We start from the raw sequence: 26,533 nt of genomic DNA, 5'->3' as shown, positions 1-26,533 counted from the left end.
CTTCACAGATGAAAGCAGGTTCACACTGAGCACATGTGACAGACGCGACAGTCTGGAGACGCCGTGGAGAATGTTCTGCTGCCTGCAACATCCTCCAGCATGACCGGTTTGGCAGTGGGTCAGTCATGGTGTGGGGTGGCATTTCTTTGGGGGGGCCGCACAGCCTTCCATGTGCTCACCAGAAGTAACCTGACTGCCATTAGGTACCGAGATGTGATCCTCAGACCCCTTCGGAGACCATATGCTGGTGCGGTTGGCCCTGGGTTCCTCCTAATGCAAGACAATGCTAGACCTCATGTGGCTGGAGTGTGTCAGCAGTTCCTACAAGAGGAAGGCATTGATGCTATGGACTGGCCCGCCTGTTCCCAAGACCTGAATACAATTGAGCACATCTGGGACATCATGTCTCGCTCCATCCACCAACGCCACGTTGCACCACAGACTGTCCAGGAGTTGGCGGATGCTTTAGTCCAGGTCTGGGAGGAGATCCCTCAGGAGACCATCCCCACCTCATCAGGAGCATGCCCAGGCATTGTAGGGAGGTCATACAGGCACGTGGAGGCCACACACACTACTGAGCCTAATTTTGACTTGTTTTAAGGACATTACATCCAAGTTGGATCAGCCTATAGTGTGGTTTTCCACTTTAATTTTGAGTGTGACTCCAAATCCAGACCTCCATGGGTTGATAAATTTGATTTCCATTGATACTTTTTGTGTGATTTTGTTGTCAGCACATTCAACTATGTAAAGAAAAAAGTATTTAATAAGAATATTTCATTCATTCAGATCTAGGATGTGTTATTTTAGTGTTCCCTTTATTTTTCTGAGCAGTGTATTTTAAAAAGGTTTTGATTTCCTTTGCAATAGTTTTAAAAACGTTTTCACCCTAATGTACTCAACCAGGGAATATGATTGAGGAATTTCCAAGTTGAGACAAAAAGAGCAAATTGGATCCAGACGTATCCGGCTTGGGCAGCCCCTACCTCGAAGACGGTCTTGGCGGCGTAGCCCTGCACATCGTCGCGGTTGATGACAATCTGGATGACGCGGTACCACACCTCTTCACTGACGTAGTCCCCGGCAATGCGGATGAGGTTAAGGATGGTGTCAACATACCATGAGTAGTCCACCGCATACTTCTCTGCCAGGATGGCCACCTTCAACACCTGGGAGAGAAGGGAGCAGAGAGGTTACACCAGGGGTTCTCAAACTGTTTTGGCCCATGACCCCATATTGATATCTGAAAATTCTCGCAGCCCCACCCATGTGATTTCTAAAATGTTTTATTAACAGCCAAGTTTACTTTTTATTTGGAGCTATGGCAGTCAATTGAAAAACATTCTAACAGTATTTGATGGTCTTCTCAACTCACCATCACATACTTTCAATGTAGAGCAGTCAATTGCAAATTAGTCTGACAAAATGCATCTCGTATCACCACCACTAATGAGATGGGTGTGCTTGTTCGTACTTGTATTTATTATGGATCCCCATTAGCTGACTTCCATTAAAGAACACCCTCTGTGTTGCATGTCGCATCGGAACTTCTCAAACTCAAGGGGCGTGGTCGACAGTACGCACCTCATCTCTGCTTTCACATCCAACCTGGATCGATATTTGGTTTTAATGCAGACAAGAGAACTCAATCCAGCTTCACACAGATATGAGCTGGCGAAGGGTAGCCTACCATGAGTTTTATGGTGCTTTCAAGACAACTAGGAACTCGGATCATGACGTCAGTGATTTCTCTGATAGAGTTCAGAGTGTAAAATCGGAGGGCCTGTTGTCCGGGCCTCTGGCAGTCTCTATGGGGGTGCCACAGGGTTCAATTCTTGGACCGACTCTCTTCTCTGTATACATCAATGATGTCGCTCTTGCTGCTGGTGAGTCTCTGATCCACCTCTACGCAGACGACACCATTCTGTATACTTCTGGCCCTTCTTTGGACACTTCTTTGGACGAGCTTCAATGCCATACAACACTCCTTCTGTGGCCTCCAATTGCTCTTAAATACAAGTAAAACGAAATGCATGCTCTTCAACCGATCGCTGCCTGCACCTGCCCGCCCGTCCAACATCACTACTCTGGACGGTTCGGTCTTAGAATATGTGGACAACTACAAATACCTAGGTGTCTGGTTAGACTGTAACTCTCCTTCCAGACTCACATCAAACATCTCCAATCCAAAGTTAAAATCTAGAAATGGCTTCCTATTTCGCAACAAAGCCTCCTTCACTCATGCTGCCAAACATACCCTTGTAAAACTGACCATCCTACCGATGCTAGACTGCGGCGACATCATTTACAAAAAAGCCTCCAATACCCTACTCAATAAATTGGATGCAGTTATCACAGTGCCATCCGTTTTGTCACCAAAGCCCCATATACTACCCACCACTGCGACCTGTACGCTCTCGTTGGCTGGCCCTCGCTTCATACTCGTCGCCAAACCCACTGGCTCCAGGTCATCTACAAGACCCTGCTAGGTAAAGTCCCCCCTTATCTCACCTCGCTGGTCACCATCGCAGCACCCACCTGTAGCACGTGCTCCAGCAGGTATCTCTCTCTGGTCACCCCCAAAACCAATTCTTACTTTGGCCTCATCGCCTTCCAGTTCTCTGCTGCCAATGACTGGAACGAACTGCAAAAATCTCTGAAACTGGAAACACTTATCCCCCTCACTAGCTTTAAACACCAGCTGTCAGAGCAGCTCACAGATTACTGCACCTGTACATAGCCCATCTATAATTTAGCCCAAACAACTACCTCTCCCCCTACTGTATTTATTTATTTTGCTCCGTTGCACACCCATTATTTCTATCTCTTCTTTGCACATTCTTCCACTGCAAATCTACCATTCCAGCGTATTTTTTTTAATTTTTTTTTTTACTTGCTATATTGTATTTACTTCGCCACCATGGCCTTTTTTTTGCCTTTACCTCCCTTTATCTCACCGCATTTGCTCACATTGTATATAGACTCATTTTTCTTCTATTATTAACTGTATGTTTGTTTTACTCCATGTGTAACACTGTTGTTGTTTGTGTCGAACTGCTTTGCTTTATCTTGGCCAGGTCGCAATTGTAGATGAGAACTCGTTCTCAACTTGGCTACCTGGTTAAATAAAGGGTGAAATAAAATAAAAATAAATAAATATCTCAGAGATCTGTGCTTAGCTCTTCTGCCGCCATTTGCGCTCAGTGTATCATACAATGTGTCCATAAGGCAGAGGGAGACACATTACTATCTAGAGTGCAGAGGCCTGCCCCCTGTTCCCTGATAGATGGAGCCCCATCTGTGCAAAAGCCCACCATTCGATCCCATAGGGAATCTGTTTTTGGTAAAAATAGCCACGCAGCACACTGAACATCCTCTATGCTGTTTCATGCTTGGGAATTGAGACAGAAAAATATGTCCTTGTGAATAGCATCCCACTACATGTATAGCGAATAAAAGTCAATGCATGGGCATCTCAGCCCTCACAGCTAAAGTCCATTTGGAAAGCATAAGCTTGGGAGTTTGAGTCGTTCAGTCAGAGTTTCCTCTTGATTGCTATCAATAGCATAAATTCTTAATTTAACAGTGTTATCTGACAAAGCAATTGTTCTGAGTTTCTGTGCCTCCCCATATACTGTTTTTAGTATATCAATTGCGGACGGTTACAGTTGAAGTCAGAAGTTTACATACACTTAGGTTGGAGTCACTAAAACTCCTTTTTCAACAACTCTACCAATTTCTTGTTAACAAACTATAACTTTGGCAATTCAGTTAGGACATCTACTTCGTGCATGACACAAGTAATTTTTCAAACAATTGTTTAGAGACAGATTATTTCACTTACCATTCACTGTATCACAATTCCAGTGGGTCAGAAGTTTACATACGCTAAATTGACTGTGCCTTCAAACAGCTTGAAAAAATCCAGAAAATGTATTTCAAGGCCTACCTTCAATCTCAGTGCCTCTTTGCTTGACATCATGGGAAAATCAAAAGAAATCAGCCAAGACTTCAGAATGAAAATTGTAGACCTCCACAAGTCTAGTTCATCCTTGGGAGCAATTTCCAAACGCCTGAAGGTACCATGTTCATCTGTACAAACAATAGTACGCAAGTATAAACACCATAGGACCACACAGCCGACATACCGCTCCGGAAGGAGACGTGTTCTGTCTCCTAGAGATGAATGTACTTTGGTGCGAAAAGTGCAAATCAATCCCAGAACAACAGCAAAGGACCTTGTGAAGATGCTCGAGGAAACAGGTACAAAAGTGTCTATATCCACAGTAAAACGAGTCATATAGCGGCATAACCTGAAAGGTCGCTCAGCAAGGAAGAAGCCACTGCTCCAAAACCGCCATAAAAAAGCCAGACTACGGTTTGCAATATGGGGACAAAAATCGTACTTTTTGGAGAAATGTCCTCTGGTCTAATGAAACCATAACTTAATGGCTTAAGGACAACAAAGTCAAGGTATTGGAGTGGCCATCACAAAGCCCTGACCTCAATCCTATAGAAAATATGTGGGCAGAACTGAAAAAGCATATGCGAGCAAGGAGGCCTACAAACCTGACTTATTGTGGAAAGTTATCCGAAACGTTTGACCCAAGTTAAACAATTTGAAGGCAATGCTACCAAATACTAATTGAATGTATGTAAACTTCTGACCCACTGGGAATGTAATGAAAGAAATAAAAGCTGAAATAAATAATTCTCTCCACTACTATTCTGACATTTCACATTCTTAAAATAAAGTGGTGATCCTAACTGACCTAAGACAGGGAATTTTTTACTAGAATTAAATGTCAGGAATTGTGAAAAACTGAGTTTCAATGTATTTGGCTAAGGTGTATGTAAACTTCCGACTTCAACTGTATCAGTCTCTGCAATAGTGTGTGGTGTGTGCGTAGCGTGCCCAGCCATTCATGGTGGGAATGATTGAAGTGCAATGAGCAAGTGCGGCCTTTTCCCATGATCTAAGGGCGCTCTCTAGTTTAATTTTATCTTTTAGATTCTAATAATTTCTATTTATATTAATGTTAACCACATTATAATGATTTTGAGACATTGAATTTAGGATTTTAGAAATTCTCCCGACGACACCATTTTCACGTCAAGCGACCCACAGTTTTGGGACCGCTGGGTTAAACACTAACACAGACACATAAGCGCAAAGACACACATGCAGGTATAAACCCTGAGGCACTCAGAGGGGGAAAACATACAATATACACACAAGCAGACACGTACCATCTCCTCTCTGATGGAGTAGTCGGCTGTCTCCAGGTAGCTGAGCATCTCGGCAACTATCTGCTTGGCGTTGCTACGGTCACACATGGCGTAGAGCAGGTCAGCAGCCCTCTGGCGAACACTCACATCCCTTTCAGTCTGGAGAGAAAAAGATAAGGTATAAAATGTGTTACAAACACCAGCAAAGTACTTAAAACAAAGTGTCAATTAAAAAAAAAAAAGCAGTGTCTCGTCCGTGTGCGTGTAACGTGTGCATGACAGAGACAGACCTTGAGTGCGTTGATGACGGTCTCGATGTGGGTCTTGACGGCCTCATGGGAGAACTCGGAGCTGGCCAGGGTACACATGCTCTCCAAAGCCAGGTAGCGCAGGTTGGTCTCTCTGTGCTGCAGGAACTGACCCAGCTGGTTACAGGCACGCACCAGCAGGTTGGGCTCACTGGAGAGGGGGAAGTTGGAGGAGGGAGAAATTAAGAGTAAGCCACACCATAATCAAATCAAACTTAATGTTCCACTTGTGCCGAATACAACAAGTGTAGACTTTACTTACTGTGAAATGCTTACTTATAAGCCCTTAACCAACAATTTAGTTCAAGAAGAAGAAAATATTTACCAAGTAAGCTAAAATAAAAAGTAATAATAAAAAGTAACACAATAAGAATAACGAGGCTATATACAGGGGGCACCGGTACTGAGTCAGGTTGCAGGGGTACAGGCTAGTTGAGGTAATCTGTACATGTAGGTGGGGTAGAAGTGACTATGCATAGGTAACAAACAAACAGCAAGTAGCAGCAGTATAGAAGAGGGGGGGGTCAATGTAAATTGTAGAAGCTGTTGAGGAGCCTTTTGGTCCTAGACCTGGCGCTCCGGTACTGCTTGCCGTGCGGTAGCAGAGAAAACAGTCCAATTGCCACTCTTTAGGTTTAGGATGAGAAAGCGAGAAACAGAGACAGAGACACACAGAGAGGGAGAGAGTAGAAAGAGGAATATATATTGTGTGTGTGTGTGTGTGTGTGTGTAAAAAGTATTCCACATTATGTTGCGTTACAGGCTGAAAATGTATGATACATATATTTCTCTCTCACCCATCTACACACAATACCCCATGAAAAAAACTATTCAATAAAATATTCAAAACATGTTAGAATCACCTTTGGCATTGATTGCATCTTAGTCTTTCTGGTTAAGTCTCTAAGAGCTTTGCACACCTGGATTGTACAATATTTACACATTCTTTTTAAAATTCTTGAAGCTCTGTCAAATACCAAGTTGATCATTGCTAGACAGCCATTTTCAAGTCTTGCCATTCATTTTCATTCCTATTTAAGGCAAACCCGTAACTAGGCAACTCAGGAACATTCAATGTCGTCTTGGTAAGCAACTACAGTGTATATTTGGCCTTGTGTTTAGGTTATTATCCTGCTAAAAGGTGAATGTCTCTCAGCGTCTGTTGGAAAACTGAACCAGGTTTTCCTATAGGATTTTGCCTGTGCTTAGCTCTATTCCATTTATTTTTATCCCCCAGAAAACTCCTTGCCAATGACAAGCACACCCATAACATGATGCAGCCACCACCATGATTGAAAATATGAATAACGGTACCCAGTAATGTTGGATATGCCCCAAACATAACGTTTTTGTATTCAAATCAAAATGTATTGGTCACATACACATGATTAGCAGATGTTATTGCAGGTGTAGCGAAATGCTTGTGCTTCTAGCTCGGACAGTGAAGTAATATCTAACAAATTACACAACATATACCCAATACACACAAATCTAAGTAGGAATGAATTAAGACGAAATACACATTGACGAGCGATGTCAGAGCGGAACGAAAAAGGATACAGTAGAATAGTATAGAATACAGTATATACAGTTGAAGTCGGAGGTTTGCATACACCTTAGTCAAACACATTTAAACTCAGTTTTTCACAATTCCTGACATTTAATCCTAGTAAGAATTAGGCCAGTCTTAGGCCAGTTAGGATCACACCTTCATTTTAAGAATGTGAAATGTCAGAATAATAGTTGAGATAATGATTTATTTCAGCTTTTATTTCTTTCATCACATTCCCAGTGGGTCAGAATTTTACATACACTCAATTAGTATTTGGTAGCATTGCCTTCAAATTGTTTAACTTGGGTCAACTGTTTCAGGTAGCTTTCCACAATAAATTGGGTGAATTGTAGCCCATTCCTCCTAACAGAGCTGGTGTAACTGAGTCAGGTTTGTAGGCCTCCTTGCTCGCACACACTTTTTCAGTTCTGCCCACAAATATTCTATAGGATTGAGGTCAGGGCTTTGTGATGGCCACTCCAATACCTTGACGTTGTTGTCTTAAGCCATTTTGACTCAACTTTGGAAGTATGCTTGGGGCCATTGTCCATTTGGAAGACCCATTTGCGACCAAGCTTTAACTTCCTGACTGATGTCTTGTGATGTTGCTTCAATATATCCACATAATTTTCCTTTCTCATGATGCCATCTATTTTCTGAAGTGCACCAGTCCCTCCTGCAGCAAAGCACCCCCACAACATGATGCTGCCACCCCATGCTTCATGGTTGGGATAGTGTTCTTCGGCTTGCAAGCCTCCCCCTTTCCCTCCAAATATAACAATGGTCATTATAGCTAAACAGTTCTATTTTTGTTTCATCAGACCAGAGGATATTTCTCCAAAAAGTACAATCTTTGTCCCCATGTGCAGTTGCAAACCGTAGTCTGGCATTTCAATAGCGGTTTTGGAGCAGTGGCTTCTTCCTTGCTGATCGGCCTTTCAGGTTATGTAGATTTAGGGCTCGTTTTACTGTGGATTTTGATACTTTTGTACCCGTTTCCTCCAGCATCTTCACAAGGTCCTTTGCTGTTGTTCTGGGATTGATTTACACTTTTCGCACCAAAGTACGTTCATCTCCAGCAGACAGAACGAGTCTCCTGCCTGAGCGTTATGACGGCTGTGTGGTCCCATGGTGTTTATACTTGCTTACTATTGTTTGTACAGATGAACATGGTACCTTCAGGCATTTGGAAATTGCTCCAAGGATGAAGACTTGTGGAGGTCTACAATTTTCTTTCTGAAGTCTTGGCTGATTTCGTTTGATTTTCCCATGATGTCAAGCAAAGAGGCAGTGAGTTTGAAGGTAGGCCTTGAAATACATCCACAGGTACGTCTCCAATTGACTCAAATGATGTCAATTAGCCTATCAGAAGCTTCTAAAGCCATGACATCATTTTCTGGGATTTTCCAAACTGTTTAAAAGGCACAATCAACTTAGTGTATGTAAACGTCTGACCCACTGAAAATGTGAAACAGTGAATTGTAAGTGAAATAATCTGTATGTAAACAACTGCTGGAAAAATGACTTGTCATGCGCAAAGTAGATGTCCTAACTGACTTTCCAAAACTATAATTTGTTAACAAGAAATTGGTGGAGTGGTTGAAAAATTAATTCTAATGACTCCAACCTAAGTGTATGCAAACTTCCAACTTCAACTGTACATAAGACATAAGTAATGCCAGATATGTAAACGTTATTAAAGTGACTAGTGTTCCATTCTTAAAGTGATTTCTAGTCTATCATTATAGGCAGCAGCCTCTAATGTGCTAGTGATGGCTGTTTAACAGTGTGATGGCCTTAAATATAAGCTGTTTTTCAGTTTCTTGGTCCCGGCTTTGAAGCACCTGTATTGACCTCGCCTTATGGATGATAGTTGTGTGAACAGGCAGTGGCTCGGGTGGTTGATGTCCTTGATGATCGTTTTGGCATTCCTGTGACAGCGGGTGCTGTAGGTGTCCTGGAGGGTGGGTAGTTTTCCCCGGTAATGCGTTGGGCAGACCGCACCACCCTCTGGAGAGCCTTGCGGTTGTGGGCGGTGCAGTTGCCGTACCAGGCGGTGATACAGCCTGACAGGACGCTCTCAATTATGCATCTGTTAAAGTTTGGAGGGCTTTAGGAGATGAGACACATTTCTTCAGCCTCCTGAGGTTGAAGAGGCTTTGTTGGGCCTTCACCACACTGTCTGTGCGGGTGGTCCATTTCAGTTTGTCAGTGATGTGTACACCAAGGAACTTGAAGTTTTCCACCTTCTCCACTGCCATCCCATCGATGTAGATAGGGGGTGCACCCTCGGCTGTTTCCTAAAGTCCACAATCATCCCCTTTGTATTGTTGACGTTGAGTGGGAGGTTGTTTTCCAGGCACCACACTCCCAGAGCCCTCACCTCCTCCCTGTAGGCATCGTTGGTAATCCCTGTAGGCATCATCGTTGGTAATCAAGCCTATTACTGTTGTTGTCTGCAAACTTGTTGATTGAGTTGGAGGCGTGTTTGGCCACGCAGTCATGGGTGAACAATTAGTACAGGAGGGGACCGAGCACGCACCCTTGTGGGGCCCCTGTGTTGTGAGGATCAGCGAAGTGGAGTTGTTGTTTCCTACCTTCACCACCCGGGGGTGGCCTGTCAGGAAGTCCAGGACCCAGATGCACAGGGCGGGGTTCAGACCCAGGGCCTCAAGCTTAATGATGAGCTTGGAGGGTATTATGTTGTTGAATGCTGAGCTATACTCAATGAACAACATTCTTACATAAGTATTTCTCTTGTCCAGATGGGATAAGGCAGTGTAAAGAGTGATGGTGATTGCATCGTCTCTGGATTTATTGGGGTGGTAAGCAAATTGAAGTGGGTCTAGGGTGGCAGTATGGTAGAGTTGATATGATCCTTGACTAGTCTCAAAGCACTTCATGACAGAGGTGAGTGCTATGAGGCAATAGTCATTAAGCTCAGGTACCTTTGCCGTCTTGGGTACAGGAACAATGGTGGCCATCTTGAAGCATGTGCGGACAGCAGACTGGGATAGGGAGAGATTGAATATGCCTGTAAACACACCAGCCAGCTGGTCTGCGCAAGCTCTGAGGACGCGGCGTGGGATGCCGTCTGGGCAGGCTTGCAAGGGTTAACACTTTTAAATGTTTTACTCATGTCGGCCACGGAGAAGGAGAGCCCACAGTACTTGGTAGTGGGCCGCGTCGGTGGCACAGTGTTATCCTCAAAGCATGTGAAGAATGTGTTTAGCCTGTCCGGAAGCAAGATGTCGGTCTCGGTGACGTGGCTGGTTTTCCTTTTGTAGTCCGTGATTGTCTGTAGACCCTGTCTGTAGCCACTGCCACATAAGTCTCGTGTCTGAGCCGTTGAATTGCGACTCCACTTTGTCTCTATACTAACGTTTAGCTTGTTTGATTGTCTTGTGGAGTGAATAACTAGTGGTAAGAAAAAGTATATGAACCCTTTGGAATTACTTGGATTTCTTCATAAATTGGTCATCAAATTTGATTTAATCTTCATCTAAGTTACAACAATAGACAAACATAGTGTGCTTAAACTAATAACATACAAATTATTGTATTTTGCTTGTCTACATTAAATACATAATTTAGCCGGACTCTTACCCTACTCCTTCTCTGTTCCTCTGATAATGTAGAGGTTAACCAAGGCCCTGTTGCCCCCAGCACCACACCTATTCCCAAGGTGCCCTCATTTGTTGACTTCTGTAACTGTAAAAGCCTTGGTTTCATGCATGTTAACATCAGAAGCCTCCTCCCTAAGTTTGTTTTACTCACTGCTTTAGCACACTCCGCCAACCCTGATGTCCTAGCCGTGTCTGAATTCTGGCTTAGAAAGGCCACCAAAAATTCTGAAATTTCAATCCCCAACTACAACATTTTCCAAAAAGATAGAACTGCCAAAGGGGGCGGAGTTGCAATCTACTGCAGCAGATATAGCCTGCAGAGTTCTGTCATACAATCCAGGCCTGTGCCCAAACTATTTTAGCTTCTACTTTTAAAAATCCACCTTTCCAGAAATAAGTCTCTCACCGTTGCCGCTTATTATAGACCCCCCTCAGCCCCCAGCTGTGCGCTGGACACCATATGTGAATTGATTGCCCACAATCTATCTTCAGAGTTTGTACTGTTAGGTGACCTAAACTGGGATACGCTTAACACCCCGGCCATCCTACAAACTAAGATTGATGCCCTCAATCTCACACAAATGATCAAGGAACCTACCAGGTACAACCCTAAATCCATAACCATGGGCACCCTCATAGATATCATCCTGACCAATTTGTCCTCTAAATATACCTCTGCTGTCTGCAACCAGGATCTCAGCGATCACTGCATGCGTCCGTAATGGGTCCGCGGTCAAACAACCACCCCTCATCACTGTCAAACGCTCCCTAAAACACTTTCTAATCGACCTGGCCCGGGTATCCTGGAAGGATATTGACCTCATCCCGTCAGTAGAGGATGCCTGGTGCTTTCCTCACCATCTTAAATAAGCATGCCCCATTCAAAAAATGTAGAAATAAGAACAGATATAGAGCTTGGTTCACCCCAGACTTGACTGCCCTTGACCTTGCACAAAAACATCCTGTGGCGTACTGCATTAGAATCGAATAGCCACCGCGATGTGCAACTTTTCAGTGTATTCAGGAACCATTATACACAAGCAGTTAGGAAAGTAAAGGCAAGCTTTTTCAAACATAAATTTGCATCCTGTAGCTCTAATTCCAAAATGTTTTGGGACACTGTAAAGTCCATGGAGAATAAGAGCACCTCGTCCCACTGCACTGCGGCTGGTAAACACTTTCACCACCAATAAATCTACGATAATCGATCATTTTAATAAGTATTTTTCTACGGCTGGCCATGCTTTCCACCTGGCTACCCCCCGCAAAAACTTTCCCAAGCCCCCCCGCTTCTTCTTCACCCAAATCCAGACAGCTGATATTCTGAAACAGCTGCAAAATCTGGATCCCTACAAATCAGCTGGGTGTAACAATCTGAACCCTCTCTAAAATTATCTGCCGAAATTGTTGCAACCCCTATTACTAGCCTGTTCAACCTCTCTTTCGTATCGTCTGAGATCCCCAAAGATTGGAAAGCTGCAGGGTTCATACCTCTCTTCAAAGGGGGGGGGGGACTCTAGAACCAAACTGTTATAGACCCATATCCATCCTGCCCTGCTTTTCAAAAATCTTCGAAAGCCAAGTCAACAAACAGATTACCGACCATTTTGAATCCCACCTTACCTTCTCCACTATGCAATCTGGTTTCCGAGCTGGTCGTGGGTGCACCTCAGATACGCTCAAGGTCCTAAACGATATCATAATCGCCATCGATAAAAGACAGCACTGTGCAGCCGTCTTCATGGACCTGGCCAAGGCTTTCGACTCAATCACCGCATTCTTATCGGCAGACTCAAAAGCCTTGGCTTCTCAAATGACTACCTCGCCTGGTTCACCAACTACTTCTCAGTCAGATTTCAAGGTGTCAAATCGGAGGCCCTGTTGTCCGGACCTCTGACAGTCTCTATGGGGGTGCCACAGGGTTCGATCCTCGGGCCTACCCTTTTCTCTGTATATATATCAATGATGTCGCTCTTGCTGCTGGTGATTCTCTGATCCACCTCTACGCAGACGACACCATTCTGTACACATCTGGCCCTTGTTTGGACACTGTGTTGACAAACCTCCAAACAAGATACGATGCCATACAACACTCCTTCCGTGGCCTCCAACTGATTTTGAACGCTAGTAAAACGAAATGCATGCTCTTCAACCGATTGCTGGCCGCACCCGCCCGCCTGACTAGCATTGCTGCTCTGGATGGTTCGGACTAAAAATATGTGGACAATTACAAATACCTAGGTGTCTGGTTAGACAGTAAACTCTCCTTCCAGACTCACATCAAACATCTCCAATCCAAAATTAAATTTAGTATCGGCTTCCTATTTCGCAACAAAGCCTCCTCCACTCATGCTGCCAAACATACCCTCGTTAAACAGACTATCCTGCCGATCCTCAACTTCAGCGATGTCATTTACAAAATAGCCTCCAACACTCTACTCAGCAAATTGGATGCAGTCTATCACAGTGCCATCCGTTTTGTCACCAAAGCCCCATATACTACCCACCACTGCGACCTGTATGCTCTCGTTGGCTGGATCTCGCTACATATTCGTCGCCAAACCCACTGGCTCCAGGTCATCGAAAAGTCTTTGCTAGGTAAAGCCCCGCCTTATCTTAGCTCACTGGTCACCATAGCAACACCCACCCGTAGAATGCAACTCCAGCAGATATATCTGCCATCACCTCTTTGGCCGCCTTTCCTTCCAGTTCCCTGCTGCCAATGACTGGAACGAATTGCAAAATTCACTGAAGCTGGAGATTTCTCTCTAACTTTAAGCATCAGCTGTCAGAGCAGCTTACCGATCACTGTACCTGTACACAGCCCATCTGTCAATAGCACACCCAACTACCTCATCCCCATATTTTTTGTTGTTGCTCTTTTGCACCCCAGGATCTCTACTTGCACATCATCATCTGCACATTATCACTCCAGTGTTAATCCTAAATTGTAATTATTATCTCAGAAGACCTGAGATTAAGAATTGTTGACTTTCATAAAGCTGGAAAAGGTTACAAAAGTACCTCTAAAAGCATCAGTCTACAGAAAGACAAATTGTCTATAAAAGGAGAAAGTGGCCATCCTGCAAAGATGACTGCAACAGCACAGAGCTCAATGAGGTTAAGAAGAATCCTAGAGTGTCAGCTAAAGACTTACAGAAATCTCTGGAACATGCTAACATCTCTGTTGAGGAGTCTACGATACGTAAAACACTAAACAAGAATGGTATTCATGGGAGGACACCGCGGAAGAAGCCACTGCTGTCCAAAAAAACATTGATGAACGTCTGAAGTTTGCAAAAGTGCACCTGGATGTTCCACAGCGCTAAAGGTGGTCAAGCCTGCCACGCAGTCTCCTCGTGGATTGCAATGTAATTGGCCATAATCGGCGTCCAAAACTGCCAAATGTTATGAAAACTTGAAATCGGCCTTAATTAATCAGCCATGTCGATTAATCGGGCAACCTCTAACGGGGTGTATTGATACACTATCAAAAGTGTAATGAATAACTTTACCATGCTCAAAGAGATATTCAATGTTTGTTTTTTACCCATCTACCAATAGGTGCCCTTCTTTGAGACATTGGAAAACCTCCCTGGTCTTTGCGGTTGAATCTGTGTTTGAAATTCACTGCTCAACTGAGGGACCTTACAGATAAGTGTGTGTATGGGGTAGGGAGAGGAGGTAAAATCATGTTAAACAAGTATTGCACACAGAGTCCATGCAACTTACTATGTGAATTCTTAAGCACATTTTTACTCCTGAACATATTTAGGCTTGACATAACAAAGGAGTTAAATACTTTTCATACTGTATTAATTGGTAAACATTTCTAAAAACATAATTCCATTTTGACATTATGGGATATTGTGTGTCGGCCATTGCCACAATATCAACATTTGATCAATTTTAAATTCACGTTGTAACAACACCTTGTAGAGTCCATGCCCCAAAGAATTGAGGCTGTTCTGGGCGTACCTCAATATTAGGAAGGTGTATATATACATACTGAACAAAATATAAATACAAAGTGTTGACCCATGTGTTTCATGAGCTGAAAGAAAAGATCCCAGACATTTTCCATATGCACAAAAAGCTTATTTCTCTCAAATGTTGTGCATCCCTGTTAAATGAGCATTTCTACTTTGCCAAGATAATCCATCCACCTGACAGGTGTGGCATATCAAGAAGCTGGTTAAACAGCATGATCATTACACAGGTGCACCTTGTGCTGGGGGCACTAAAAGGCCTCTCTAAAATGTACAGTTTTGTCACACAATAATGCTACAGATGTCTCAAGTCGAGGGAACGTGCAATTGGCATGCTGAATGCTGGAATATCCATAAGAGCTGTTGCCAGAGAGTTTAATGTACATTTATCTACCATAAGCCGCCTCCAACATCGTTTTAGACAATTTGGCAGTACGTCCAACCGGCCTAACAACCACAAACCACGTGTAACCAAGCCAGCCCAGGACCTCCACATCCGGATTCTTCACTTGCTGGATCGTCCAAGACCAGCCACCTGGACAGCTGATGAAACTGTGGGTTTGCACAAACAAAGAATTTATGCACAAACTGTCAGAAACAGTCTCAGGGAAGCTCATCTGCGTGCTCGTCGTCCTCCCCAGGGTCTTGACCTGACTGCAGTTTGGCGTCGTAACAGACTTTAAGTGGGCAAATGCTCCCTTTTTATGGCCACAGGCACGTTGGGGAAGTGTCTTCTTCACAGAAGAATCCCGGTTTCAACTATAACGGGCAGATGGATGACAGCGTCTACAGCGTCGTGTGGGCGATATAAAGGTTGTGAACAGAGTGCCCCATGGTGGTGGTGGGGTTGTGGTATGGACAGGCATAAGCTACGGACAACGAACACGATGGCATTTTATCGATGACAATTTGAATACACCGATATACCATGACAAGAACCTGAGGCCCATTGTTGTGCCATTCATCCGCTGCCATCACCTCATGTTTCAGCATGATAATGCACATCCCCATGTCGCAAGGATCTATACACAATTCATGGAAGCTGAAAATATTCCAGTTCTTCCGTGGCCTGCATACTCACCCATTGAGCATATTTGGGATGCTCTGGATAGTGTACAACAGCGTGTTCCAGTTCCCTCCAATATACAACAACTTCGCACAGTCATTGAAGAGGAGTGGGACAACATTCCACAGGCCACAATCAACAGCCTGATCAACTGTATGCGAAGGAGATGTGTCATGCTGCATGAGGCAAATGGTGGCCACACAAGATACGGACTGGTTTTCCGATCCACGCCCCTACCTTTTTTTTTTTAAGGTATCTGTGACCAACTGATGCATATCTGTATTCCCAGTCATGTGAAATCCATAGATTAGTGCCTAATGAATTTATTTCAATTTTCTGGTTTCCTTACATTAACTTTAAGTCAGTAAAATCTTTAGAATTGTTACATGTTGCGTTTATATTTTTGTTCAGTGTATATGTGAGAAAGAGAGAAACACACACAGAGAGCGAGAGAGTGAGAGCTACTGAAAGAGTGAGAGAAAAAGAGATACAGAAAAAGTGAGAAAAACACAGAGCGAGAAGATTAAGACAGACACCGGGAGTGACAGACATCCTCCTCACCTGTCGTAGTGGATGATGAGTGAGATGGCCTCGAACAGGATGGCGTTCTTGGCGTTGGAGTGCTGAACCTTTTTGGACTTGGGTGGTTCCTGGGCCTTGTTCAGGATGGTCTCCAGACACTCCACCAAGCGGCCCTTCACGGCGCCATCCTCTGGTGGGGGGTAGCACTGCAGCAGGCGCAGCAGCTTACAGGACAGCCACGGGGCCGGGACAAAGTAGTAGGTGTAGTCCTGCAGGTCAGTGGAGGCTGAAGACACAATCTGGAGAAGGAGAACGGGAGGAGGAGAAATAGAGATGGGTTGAAATCCTGGAGATAGAGACAGTGAGGCAAAGGGAGAATGGATCGCTGGACTGACATGCATGACTTTATAGGTATACATGAACACGTGCGCACATACACACGCACCCTGCTCAGACGAGAAACAGCCAGGGACACACAGGTTTTGAACTCATCTGGGTTCTTCGAGCTGAGACAGGTGATGAGGGAGATGGCTGCCGTGACAACACCCTGCGAGAGAGAGAGACACACGCTCATCATCAGAAACAACAGTAACACCTAAACGGCATAACCTTAGTCTCAATGAAGTCAGTAGTTAGGTTCCAACATCCATACCAGCAACCGGATGCATACAGTTTTTAGGCGAAATAGAAGAGAGCCTGTTGCGTTCAACATTAGCTTTTGGACATTAACAAGGCGACACTCCATCTTAACGCCTCCTCCACATTTACTGGACAGTGCAGAAGATAACCTCTCCTAACAATTATTTTTATTTTTTTGTCAAAACCAGTATCTGAGGCATCTATTTTCAGGCATTTTCTTTACGTTAGGTTACACTGGCTGCATTTAGATAGGAAGCCAAATTCTGCTTTTTTTCCCAGCAATTTGTCTTTTGACCAATCAGATAACCTCTGAAAAAGATCTGATGTGATTGGTAAATCTGAATTGGGTTGACTGTGCCTAAGAGTGGTATTCTAGACTAGTGTGGATATTGTAACAGAGCCAGCTAGCTCCACCTATTGGCCTGGAAGATAAATGCACTAGCATACCTGATAAATCAGGGGTGTATTCCTTAGTGTAACAAACTGCTTTGCAATGGAAAACGTATTGCGAAAGCAAACGTTTTGCAACAAAAGCAAATGTTTCTAATTAGACAATTCAGTTTAGTCGCTCCCCGTTTTTACTGTTGGCTTCCTAGTGAATACACCACAGGTGTGCTAGTGTTGGGCTAGAGCAGAAATGTATGGCCTGTCTCTCACCATGTGCTGGTCGTTGAGGAGATGCACCACTCGGGAGGTCCACTCCCCCATCAGAACCAGGTCTGGGGAGGCCTTGTACAGACGCAGAAGACACAGGGCAGCAGACTGCTTCACACTGTCCATGGTGTCCCTGGCAATCACATCACAAACAACACAATGCTCACTATAAAGGACTACCAGTCTGCAACAACTCTGGTCGTGGAAAGATATTGTCTGTACCGCAGATTGTGTCTAATCATGCTGTTATAGCATATTAATACAAAGAAAATCATGTCCTCAGTCCCTCTCCCCTTTCTTCCATTTCCCTCTCCGGTCTCCTCACCCTCCCTTCCCTTCATCCATCCTTCTCTTCCCAACCTCTCCCTTTGACAAATGTTGTTGTAAAAAGGCCTACAAGAATACAATTTGACTGACTAATTGCGCTCTCCCTCTCGCTCATTACTCCTCCCTCTCCATCCCCTCCATTCTTACCCGGCCACCAGAATGCGTGGGATCTCTCCAGCAAAGGCCTCGGCCATCTCACGGCTGCCCACGTTGGCGATGCAGTGCAGGGCCAGGCACATGAAGGTGGGGTTGCGGCTAGACAGGTCGTTCTTGATGGCGTTGTTGATGAGGCGGATCAGCTCGCTGTTGCTGTTCACCAGCACCGAGATGAACAGGTAGCCCTGAGAGGGGAAAGAGAGGGAGGGAAGAGGGAGAGATCAGGCAATAATATTTTATTTGTATAGCCTTTATACAACAACATTTGACACAAAGTGGTTCACAGTAACCCGACAAGCAGCAGCACAGTGGCGAGGTAACGTGTTAATTCCTAAAAGGAAGAAGCCTTGAGAGGAACCAGACTCAAATGGGGGGAGGGAGGGAGGAGAGAGGGGGTGAGGCGATATTTTAGAGGGATGAAGTGTAGGGGACAGGGGATGCAGGATGGAGGTAAAGGAGGGAGTTGCGTCATCGGAAGAGAGGTGAATATGATGAAAAGCGGAGCAGGCGGGGAGTGAAAGAGGAAATGTGTGTAGGGAAGCAGAGACAGAAAAGAAGGGAAGGAGCGGAAGGGCAGAGAAAAATAAAAAAAATAATAGAAAGTGAGCTGTAGGGAGTGATGGCAGGATGCATTGTGCAGGGTTCATCCCTCCCTACAGTATTCGTCTGCGTCCCAAATGGCACCCTATGGGCCCTGGTCAAAGGTAGTACACTATATAGGGACGCAATTGAGACACTCTTTCATGTGACTGAGACTCAGAGACGGACTGGGCCATCATTACGATGCAGTCGCACGGCCTGAGCCTGAACCGTGGCTGCCTGCCACTACCTCTCACATCCTATTCCTTCCCCTTTACTTTTTCCACACTTTGTTATGTTACAGCCTTATTCTAAAATGGATTTTAAAAAATAAATCCTCAGCGAAATCCAAGCCATTAGGTCGAAGGAATTGTCCGTAGAGCTCCGAGACAGGATTGTGTCGAGGCACAGATCTGGGGAAGGGTACCAAAAAAAGTCTGCAGCATTGAAGGTCCCCAAAAACAGTGCCTACCATCATTCTTAAATAGATGAAGTTTGGAACCACCAAGAGTCTTCCGAGAGCTGGCCCCCCAGCAAAACTGAGAAATTGGGGAGAAGGGCCTTGGTCAGGGAGGTGACCAAGAACCCAATGGTCACTGACAGATCTCCAGAGTTCCTCTGTGGAGATGGGAGAAAGGCACCTAAAGGACTCTCAGACCATGATAAACAAGATTATCTGGCCTGATGAAACCAAGATTGAACTTGCGCTGCTGCGCCTTCTTTACCACGCTGTCTGTGTGGGTGGACCATTTCAGCTTGTCTGTGATGTGTACGCTGAGGAACTTAAAACTTTCCACCAGTGTCCCGTCGATGTGAATAGGGGGCTGCTCCCTCTGCTGTTTCCTGAAGTCCACAATCATCTCCTTGATTTTGCTGTTTTGTTGACATTGAGTGTGAGGTTATTTTCCTCACACCACACTCCGAGGGCCCTCACCTCCTTCCTGTAGGCCGCCTCGTCGTTGTTGGTGGTGGTAATCAAGCCTACCACTGTAGTGTAGTCTGCAAACTTGATTATTGAGTTAGAGGCGTGCATGGCCACGCAGTCATGGGTGAACAGGGAGTACAGAAGAGGGCTGAGAACGCACCCTTGTGGGGCCCCAGTGTTGAGGATCGGTAGGGTGGAGATGTTCTTACCTACCCTTACCACCCGGGGGCGGCCCGTCAGGAAGTCCAGGACCCAGTTGCACAGGGCGGGGTCGATACCCAGGGTCTCGAGCTTAATGACGAGTTTGGAGGGTACTATGTTGTTAAATGCCGAGCTGTAGTCGATGAACAGCATTCTTACATAGGTATTCCTCTTGATGGGTTAGGGCAGCGTGCAGTGAATGGGAGAAACTCCCCAAATACAGTTGTGCCAAGCTTGTAGCGTTATACCCAAGATGACTCGATGCTGTAATCGCTGCTTCAACAAAGTACTGAATAGTTAAGTAAATGTGCTATTTACTTTTTTTAAATTTTAGCCAAAATTTCCCAAAACCTGTCTTTTGCTTTCACATTATGGTGTATTGTGTATAGATTGATGAGGGGGAAACATTATTTAATCCAGTTTAAATTCAGGCTGTAACATAAGAAAATGGGGGGAAAGCCAGTGGTCTGAATACATTCCGAAGGCACTAACTAACCAGTTATATAAAATAAAACTTGTTCCCAAATGTGTTACTTGATTGTAATAGAATTAAGTATTTCTACATTTCTATTCGCTCATCTATCCATTCACCCATCACTCCCTTAATTAGCCAGACACCCTCTCCTCAGACAGAAAACACTCTCAGCCATTACACAGCAGAATAAACTGCAGAGGAGAGGCATTTCATTTTATCGAGCAGCAGCATTGAAAGACGTGACCCAGAATGTTTGGAGTGTATTGTGACTGTAGGCTAATGTACTCTAATGCTAAATATGGTCCTGATTGAGTGAATTGCTATGCTGTTGGGGGCCTAATGCTCATCTCCTGTGTCACTATGGCTACATCCCAATTCTCCACTCTTTTCCAGAAATGTGCACTTGCACACTCCCCGTCACTGATTTAAAAGCATGGAATTGGTGTACGCATTGGCTGGAGGGAGTTTCCACTATTGTCAAATCCATGTGAGAAACTGTGAAATTGCACAATTTGGGAGAAGGGTAGAGAATTGGGACTTGGCCACATTTTGTTTCTAATGCTGTCAAGCCATTTATTTAGAGAGTTAGAGAATTAGAATCCAAAATACTTGTCATGAATTGATCAATTTAATGTTCAATGGGGCAAATATGGCAGAACTCCCTACGGCTCTGTCGACTAGTGCCTCCCACTGGCTGCCACTTAATGTATGTTCTACATTGACGAGGGGGAGAAAGTTCAATAGCAATTCATTTGTAGTGATTGCTATCACAGGCTTACATAATAGTGTTAGGGGTCACTGGATTGATATTGGCCCAACCTGATGCATCTGAAGGCCTTATTACAAGGCTTCATTATGCCTCATAAGATATGCTTTGTGCGTCTTTACATGCAACATGCAACCACAAAATCATCATTATCAAGGTTATTCACTTAGATTATTGATCAACTTGAGTGATGCTTTGATACAGATTTGATCAAGTTGAGTACTGTGCACTAAGAAGATTCTGACTGACCTACTTGGATGCAAATTATTAGTCATATTTTCCCTAGGCTATATGATGACAGATATTTGCATAGCTTTATTAACTTCTTGGATATAGGGGGCGCTCTTTTAATTTATGGATAAAAAACGTGCCCGTTTTAAGCGCAAAGATGCAAAGATGCTCGACTATGCATATAATTGACAGCTTTGGAAAGAAAACACTGCCGTTTCCAAAACTGCAAAGATATTATCTGTGAGTGCCACAGAACTCATGCTACAGGCGAAACCAAGATGAAACTTCAACCAGGAAATGGGTAGAATTTTTGAAGCTCTGTTTTCCAATGTCTCCTTATATGGCTGTGAATGCACCAGGAACGAGCCTGCGCTTTCTGTCGTTTCTTCAAGATATCTGCAGCATTGTGACGTATTTGTAGGCATATCATTGGAAGATTGGCCATAAGAGACTACATTTTCCAGGGGTCCGCCCGGTGTCCTTTGTCTAAATTGGTGCGTAATCTTCAGTTGCGGGCATTTTCTCCTGGGATTCAGGACAGAAAGCACACTTCCACGAACGATGTATCATCGAAGAGATATGTGAAAAACACCTTGAGGATTGGTTCTAAACAACGTTTGCCATGTTTCAGTCGATATTATGGAGTTAATTTGGAAAAAAGTTAGGCGTTTTTATGACTGGATTTTCGTTTTTTTTTGGTAGCCAAACGTGACGCACCAAACGGAGCAATTTCTCCTAAACAAATAACCTTTCAGGAAAAACTGAACATTTGCTATCTAACAGAGTCTCCTCATTGAAAACATCTGAAGTTCTTCAACGGTAAATGATTTTATTTGAATGCTTTTCTGGTTTTTGTGAAAATGTTGTCTGCTGAATGCTAACGCTAATGCTAACGCTAAATGCTACACTAGCTAGCTACTGTTACACAAATGATTGTTTTCCTATGGTTGAGAAGCATATTTTGAAAATCTGAGATGACAGTGTTGTTAACAAAAGGCTAAGCTTGAGAGCTAGCATATTTATTTCATTTCATTTGCGATTTTCATGAATAGTTAACGTGAGCTTGGAAATGAGCTTGAGGCTGTATTCACGATCCCGGATCCGGGATGGCTTCTGTTAATAAATTCTGTTAATAAAGCTATATGATTCTCTGCCACTCTACTCTCTTCTCTCTCAAATTCTCCTCTCGTCCTCTTCCGAATAGAAAGTCTTCTCAAATGCTTTCACATGGAGGGCCATTCCAGTCCAAGAGGCTTGTGGTCCTTTAGAGTTGGGTACAGAAGAAAGAAGGAAACAGATACTGTAACAATGACCCGAGGAGAACGAGAGACTGGGAGGTAGCCTACATGCCTCCACATCATGACAAAGTTGTGTTGTGTAGCCATTGTCCATGTCCCAAATGGCACCCTATTCCTTATACAGTGCACTCCTCTTCACCAGGGCCTCATTTCCCAGAGCCTTTGTGACATTAAGATCGTTAGAACCTTCGTACGATGTAAATTTAGTATCGAAGGCGTTTCCCGGAGCCTTTGTTAGTAACTTTTCAGTAAAATTCCGGAACTTTCCGGTAAATTTTCCAAAAATGTTCCATGGGAAGTGAAGCCTGGGAATTTTGCTTAAATTCTTCAAAAAGTTAGCTTATAACAGTGAACCTTTTTTTGTGAGATACACATGAGGCAATTCCAGGTCTTGTGGCATATTTTGGTTAAACTATGCCCAATTCAATAGACTTGCAACTAGAGGTTGACTAAAATAATTAGGGCCGATTTCAAGTTATAACAATCGGTAATCAGAATTTTTGGACGCCGACTATGGCCGATTACATTGCATTCCGAGGAAACTGCGTGGCAGGCTGACCACGCGAGTGCAGCAAGGAGCCAAGGTAAGTTGCTAGCTAGCATTAAACTTATCTTATAGAAAACAATCAATCTTCACATAATCACTAGTTAACTACACATGGTTGATGATATTACTAGGTTAACTAGCCTGTCCTGCGTTGCATATAATCAATGCGGTGCCTGTTAATTTATCATCGAATCATCGCCAAACGGGGGATGATTTAACAAAAGTGCATTTGCGAAAAAAGCACAATCGTTACACGATTGTACCTAACCATAAACATCAATGCCTTTCTTAAAATCCATTGACAGAAGTATATATTTTTAAACCGCATATTTAGTTAAAATAAATTAATGTTAGCAGGCAATATTAACTCGGGAAATTGTGTCACTTCTCTTGCGTTCCTTGCACACAGAGTCAGGGTATTTGCAACAGTTTGGGCCGCCTGGCTCGTTGTGAACTAATTTGCCAGATATTTACATAATTATGGCATAACATTGAAGGTTGTGCAATGTAACAGCAATATTTAGACTTAAGGTTGCCACCCGTTCGATAAAATACGGACCAGTTCGGTATTTCACAGAAAGAATAAACATTTTGTTTTCAAAATTATAGTTTCCGGATTTGACCATATCAATGGCCAATGGCTCGTATTTCTGTGTTTATTATGTTATTATAATTAAGTCTATGATTTGATAGAGCAGTCTGACTGAGCGGTGGTAGTCGGCAGCAGGATCGTAAGCATTCATTCAAACTTTACAGCGTTTGCCAGCACTTCTTAGCAATGCTTGCTTCACAGCGCTGTTTATGACTTCAAGCCTATCAACTGCTGAGATTAGGCTGGCAATACTAAAGTGCATATTAGAACTTCCAATAGTCAAAGGTATATGAAATACAAATGGTATAGACAGAAATAGTGGACGCGTCAACATTCCTATAATAACTACAACCTAAAATGTTGTAACTGGGAATATTGAACCACCAGCTTTCATATGTTCTGAGCAAGGAACTTAAACGTTAGCTTTTTTACATGGTACATATTGCACATTACTTCCTTCTCTAACACTGTGTTTTTGCATTATTTAAACCAAATTGAGCATATTTCATTATTTATTTGAGACTAAACAGATTGTATTTATGTATTATATTAAGTTAAAATAAAAAAAGTGTTCATTGTTCATTCAGTATTGTTGTAATTGTCATAATTACAAATATATATATACTGCTCAAAAAAATAAAGGGAACACTAAAATAACATCCTAGATCTGAATGAAATATTCTTATTAAATACTTTTTTCTTTACATAGTTGAATGTGCTGACAACAAAAATCACAAAAATTATCAATGGAAATCAAATGTATCAACCCATGGAGGTCTGGATTTGGAGTCACACTCAAAATTAAAGTGGAAAACCACACTACAGGCTGAGCCAACTTTGATGTAAAGTCCTTAAAACAAGTCAAAATTAGGCTCAGTAGTGTGTGTGGCCTCCACGTGCCTGTATGACCTCCCTAACAACACCTGGACATGCTCCTGATGAGGTGGGGGATGGTCTCCTGAGGGATCTCCTCCCAGACCTGGACAAAAGCATCCGCCAACTCCTGGACAGTCTGTGGTGCAACGTGGCGTTGGTGGATGGAGCGAGACATGATGTCCCAGATGTGCTCAATTGGATTCAGGTCTGAGGAACGGGCGGGCCAGTCCATAGCATCAATGCCTTCCTCTTGTAGGAACTGTTGACAGACTCCAGCCACATGAGGTCTAGCATTGTCTTGCATTAGGAGGAACCCAGGGCCAACCACACCAGCATATGGTCTCACAAGGGGTCTGAGGATCTCATCTCGGTACCTAATGGCAGTCAGGCTACCTCTGGCGAGCACATGGAGGGCTGTGCGGCCCCCCAAAGAAATGCCACCCCACACCATGACTGACCCACCACCAAACCGGTCATGCTGGAGGATGTTGCAGGCAGCAGAACGTTCTCCACGGCGTCTCCAGACTGTCACGTCTGTCACATGTGCTCAGTGTGAACCTACTTTCATGTGTGAAGAGCACAGGGCGCCAGTGGCGAATTAGCCAATCTTGGTGTTCTCTGGCAAATGCCAAACGTCCTGCACGGTGTTGGGCTGTAAGCACAACCCCCACCTGTAGACGTCGGGCCCTCATACCACCCTCATGGAGTCTGTTTCTGACCATTTGAGCAGACACATGCACATTTGTGGCCTGCTGGAGGTCATTTTGCTCTGGCTCTGGCAGTGCTCCTCCTGCTCCTCCTTGCACAAAGGCGGAGGTAGCGGTCCTGCTGCTGGATTGTTGCCCTCCTACGGCCTCCTCCATGTCTCCTGATGTACTGGCCTGTCTCCTGGTAGCGCCTCCATGCTCTGGACAGAACTGAGAAGTGGTCTGTGGTCACCACCTGCAGAACCACTCCTTTATTGGGGGTGTCTTGCTAATTGCCTATAATTTCCACCTGTTGTCTATTCCATTTGCACAACAGCATGTGAAATTTATTGTCAGTGTTGCTTCCTAAGTGGACAGTTTATTTCACAGAAGTGTGATTGACTTGGAGTTACATTGTGTTGTTTAAGTGTTCACTTTATCTTTTTGAGCAGTGTAGTAAAAATAAAGAAAAACCCTGGTTTGAAAAGGTGTGTCCATCTTTTGACTGTTACTGCATGTAATGGGGAATTGATCAACACTAAGGCAAACAATTCAAACAATGAAGGTGCACAAATTCGCAGGAGAGAGCGCATTCTGGAGAGAGACGCGCATTGTGCATTTTAGCCACATTGACCTTCTTGGACTGTGCCATCCATACAGCCTCTGCAATGGATTAGTTCACGGAGATGGTCGTGAATCAGACAGGTGTCTCATGTGCCATAATAAAATACACACACATATATATATATATATATATATATATACATACACATATATATATATATATATACACATACATACATACATACACATATACATACATATATATATATATATATACAGTGCCTTGTGAAAGTATTCGGCCCCCTTGAACTTTGCGACCTTTTGCCACATTTCAGGCTTCAAACAAAGATATAAAACTATTTTTTTGTGAAGAATCAACAACAAGTGGGACACAATCATGAAGTGGAACGACATTTATTGGATATTTCAAACTTTAACAAATCAAGAACTGAAAAATTGGGCGTGCAAAATTATTCAGCCCCTTTACTTTCAGTGCAGCAAACTCCGCGATATGCAACATTTCAGGGAAGTTAGTAACCAATATACACAAGCAGTTAGGAAAGCAATGGCTAGCTTTTTCAAACATAAATGTACATCCTGCAGCACAAACTCCGAAAAGTTCTGGGACACTGTAAAGTCCACGGAGAATAAGAGCACCTCCTCCCAGCTGCCCACTGCACTGGGGCTGGTAAACACTGTCACCACCGATAAAGCCACTATAATTG

At 43.8% G+C, this 26,533-nt stretch overlaps 1 protein-coding gene across 6 annotated transcripts in view; it reads right to left on the bottom strand.

Moving 5' to 3' along the window:
- The window catches only part of ap2a1 (adaptor related protein complex 2 subunit alpha 1), a 57,142-nt gene that overhangs the window by 18,247 nt on the left and 12,362 nt on the right, over nucleotides 1-26,533 (bottom strand). For all 6 annotated transcript variants that reach the window (XM_042327197.1, XM_042327199.1, XM_042327200.1 and 3 more), the window contains exons 3-9: nucleotides 18,060-18,253; nucleotides 17,589-17,718; nucleotides 16,738-16,839; nucleotides 16,332-16,591; nucleotides 5,520-5,688; nucleotides 5,251-5,388; nucleotides 987-1,169 (exon numbers count right to left, since the gene is read on the bottom strand). In XM_042327197.1, the coding sequence (XP_042183131.1) occupies nucleotides 987-1,169; nucleotides 5,251-5,388; nucleotides 5,520-5,688; nucleotides 16,332-16,591; nucleotides 16,738-16,839; nucleotides 17,589-17,718; nucleotides 18,060-18,253 (1,176 nt within the window). The remainder of the gene's footprint in view (nucleotides 1-986; nucleotides 1,170-5,250; nucleotides 5,389-5,519; nucleotides 5,689-16,331; nucleotides 16,592-16,737; nucleotides 16,840-17,588; nucleotides 17,719-18,059; nucleotides 18,254-26,533) is intronic.

Source organism: Oncorhynchus tshawytscha, linkage group LG09, assembly GCF_018296145.1.
Source record: "Oncorhynchus tshawytscha isolate Ot180627B linkage group LG09, Otsh_v2.0, whole genome shotgun sequence".
In the NCBI taxonomy this organism is placed as follows: domain Eukaryota; kingdom Metazoa; phylum Chordata; class Actinopteri; order Salmoniformes; family Salmonidae; genus Oncorhynchus; species Oncorhynchus tshawytscha.
This window is presented reverse-complemented; position numbering and strand designations above follow the sequence as displayed.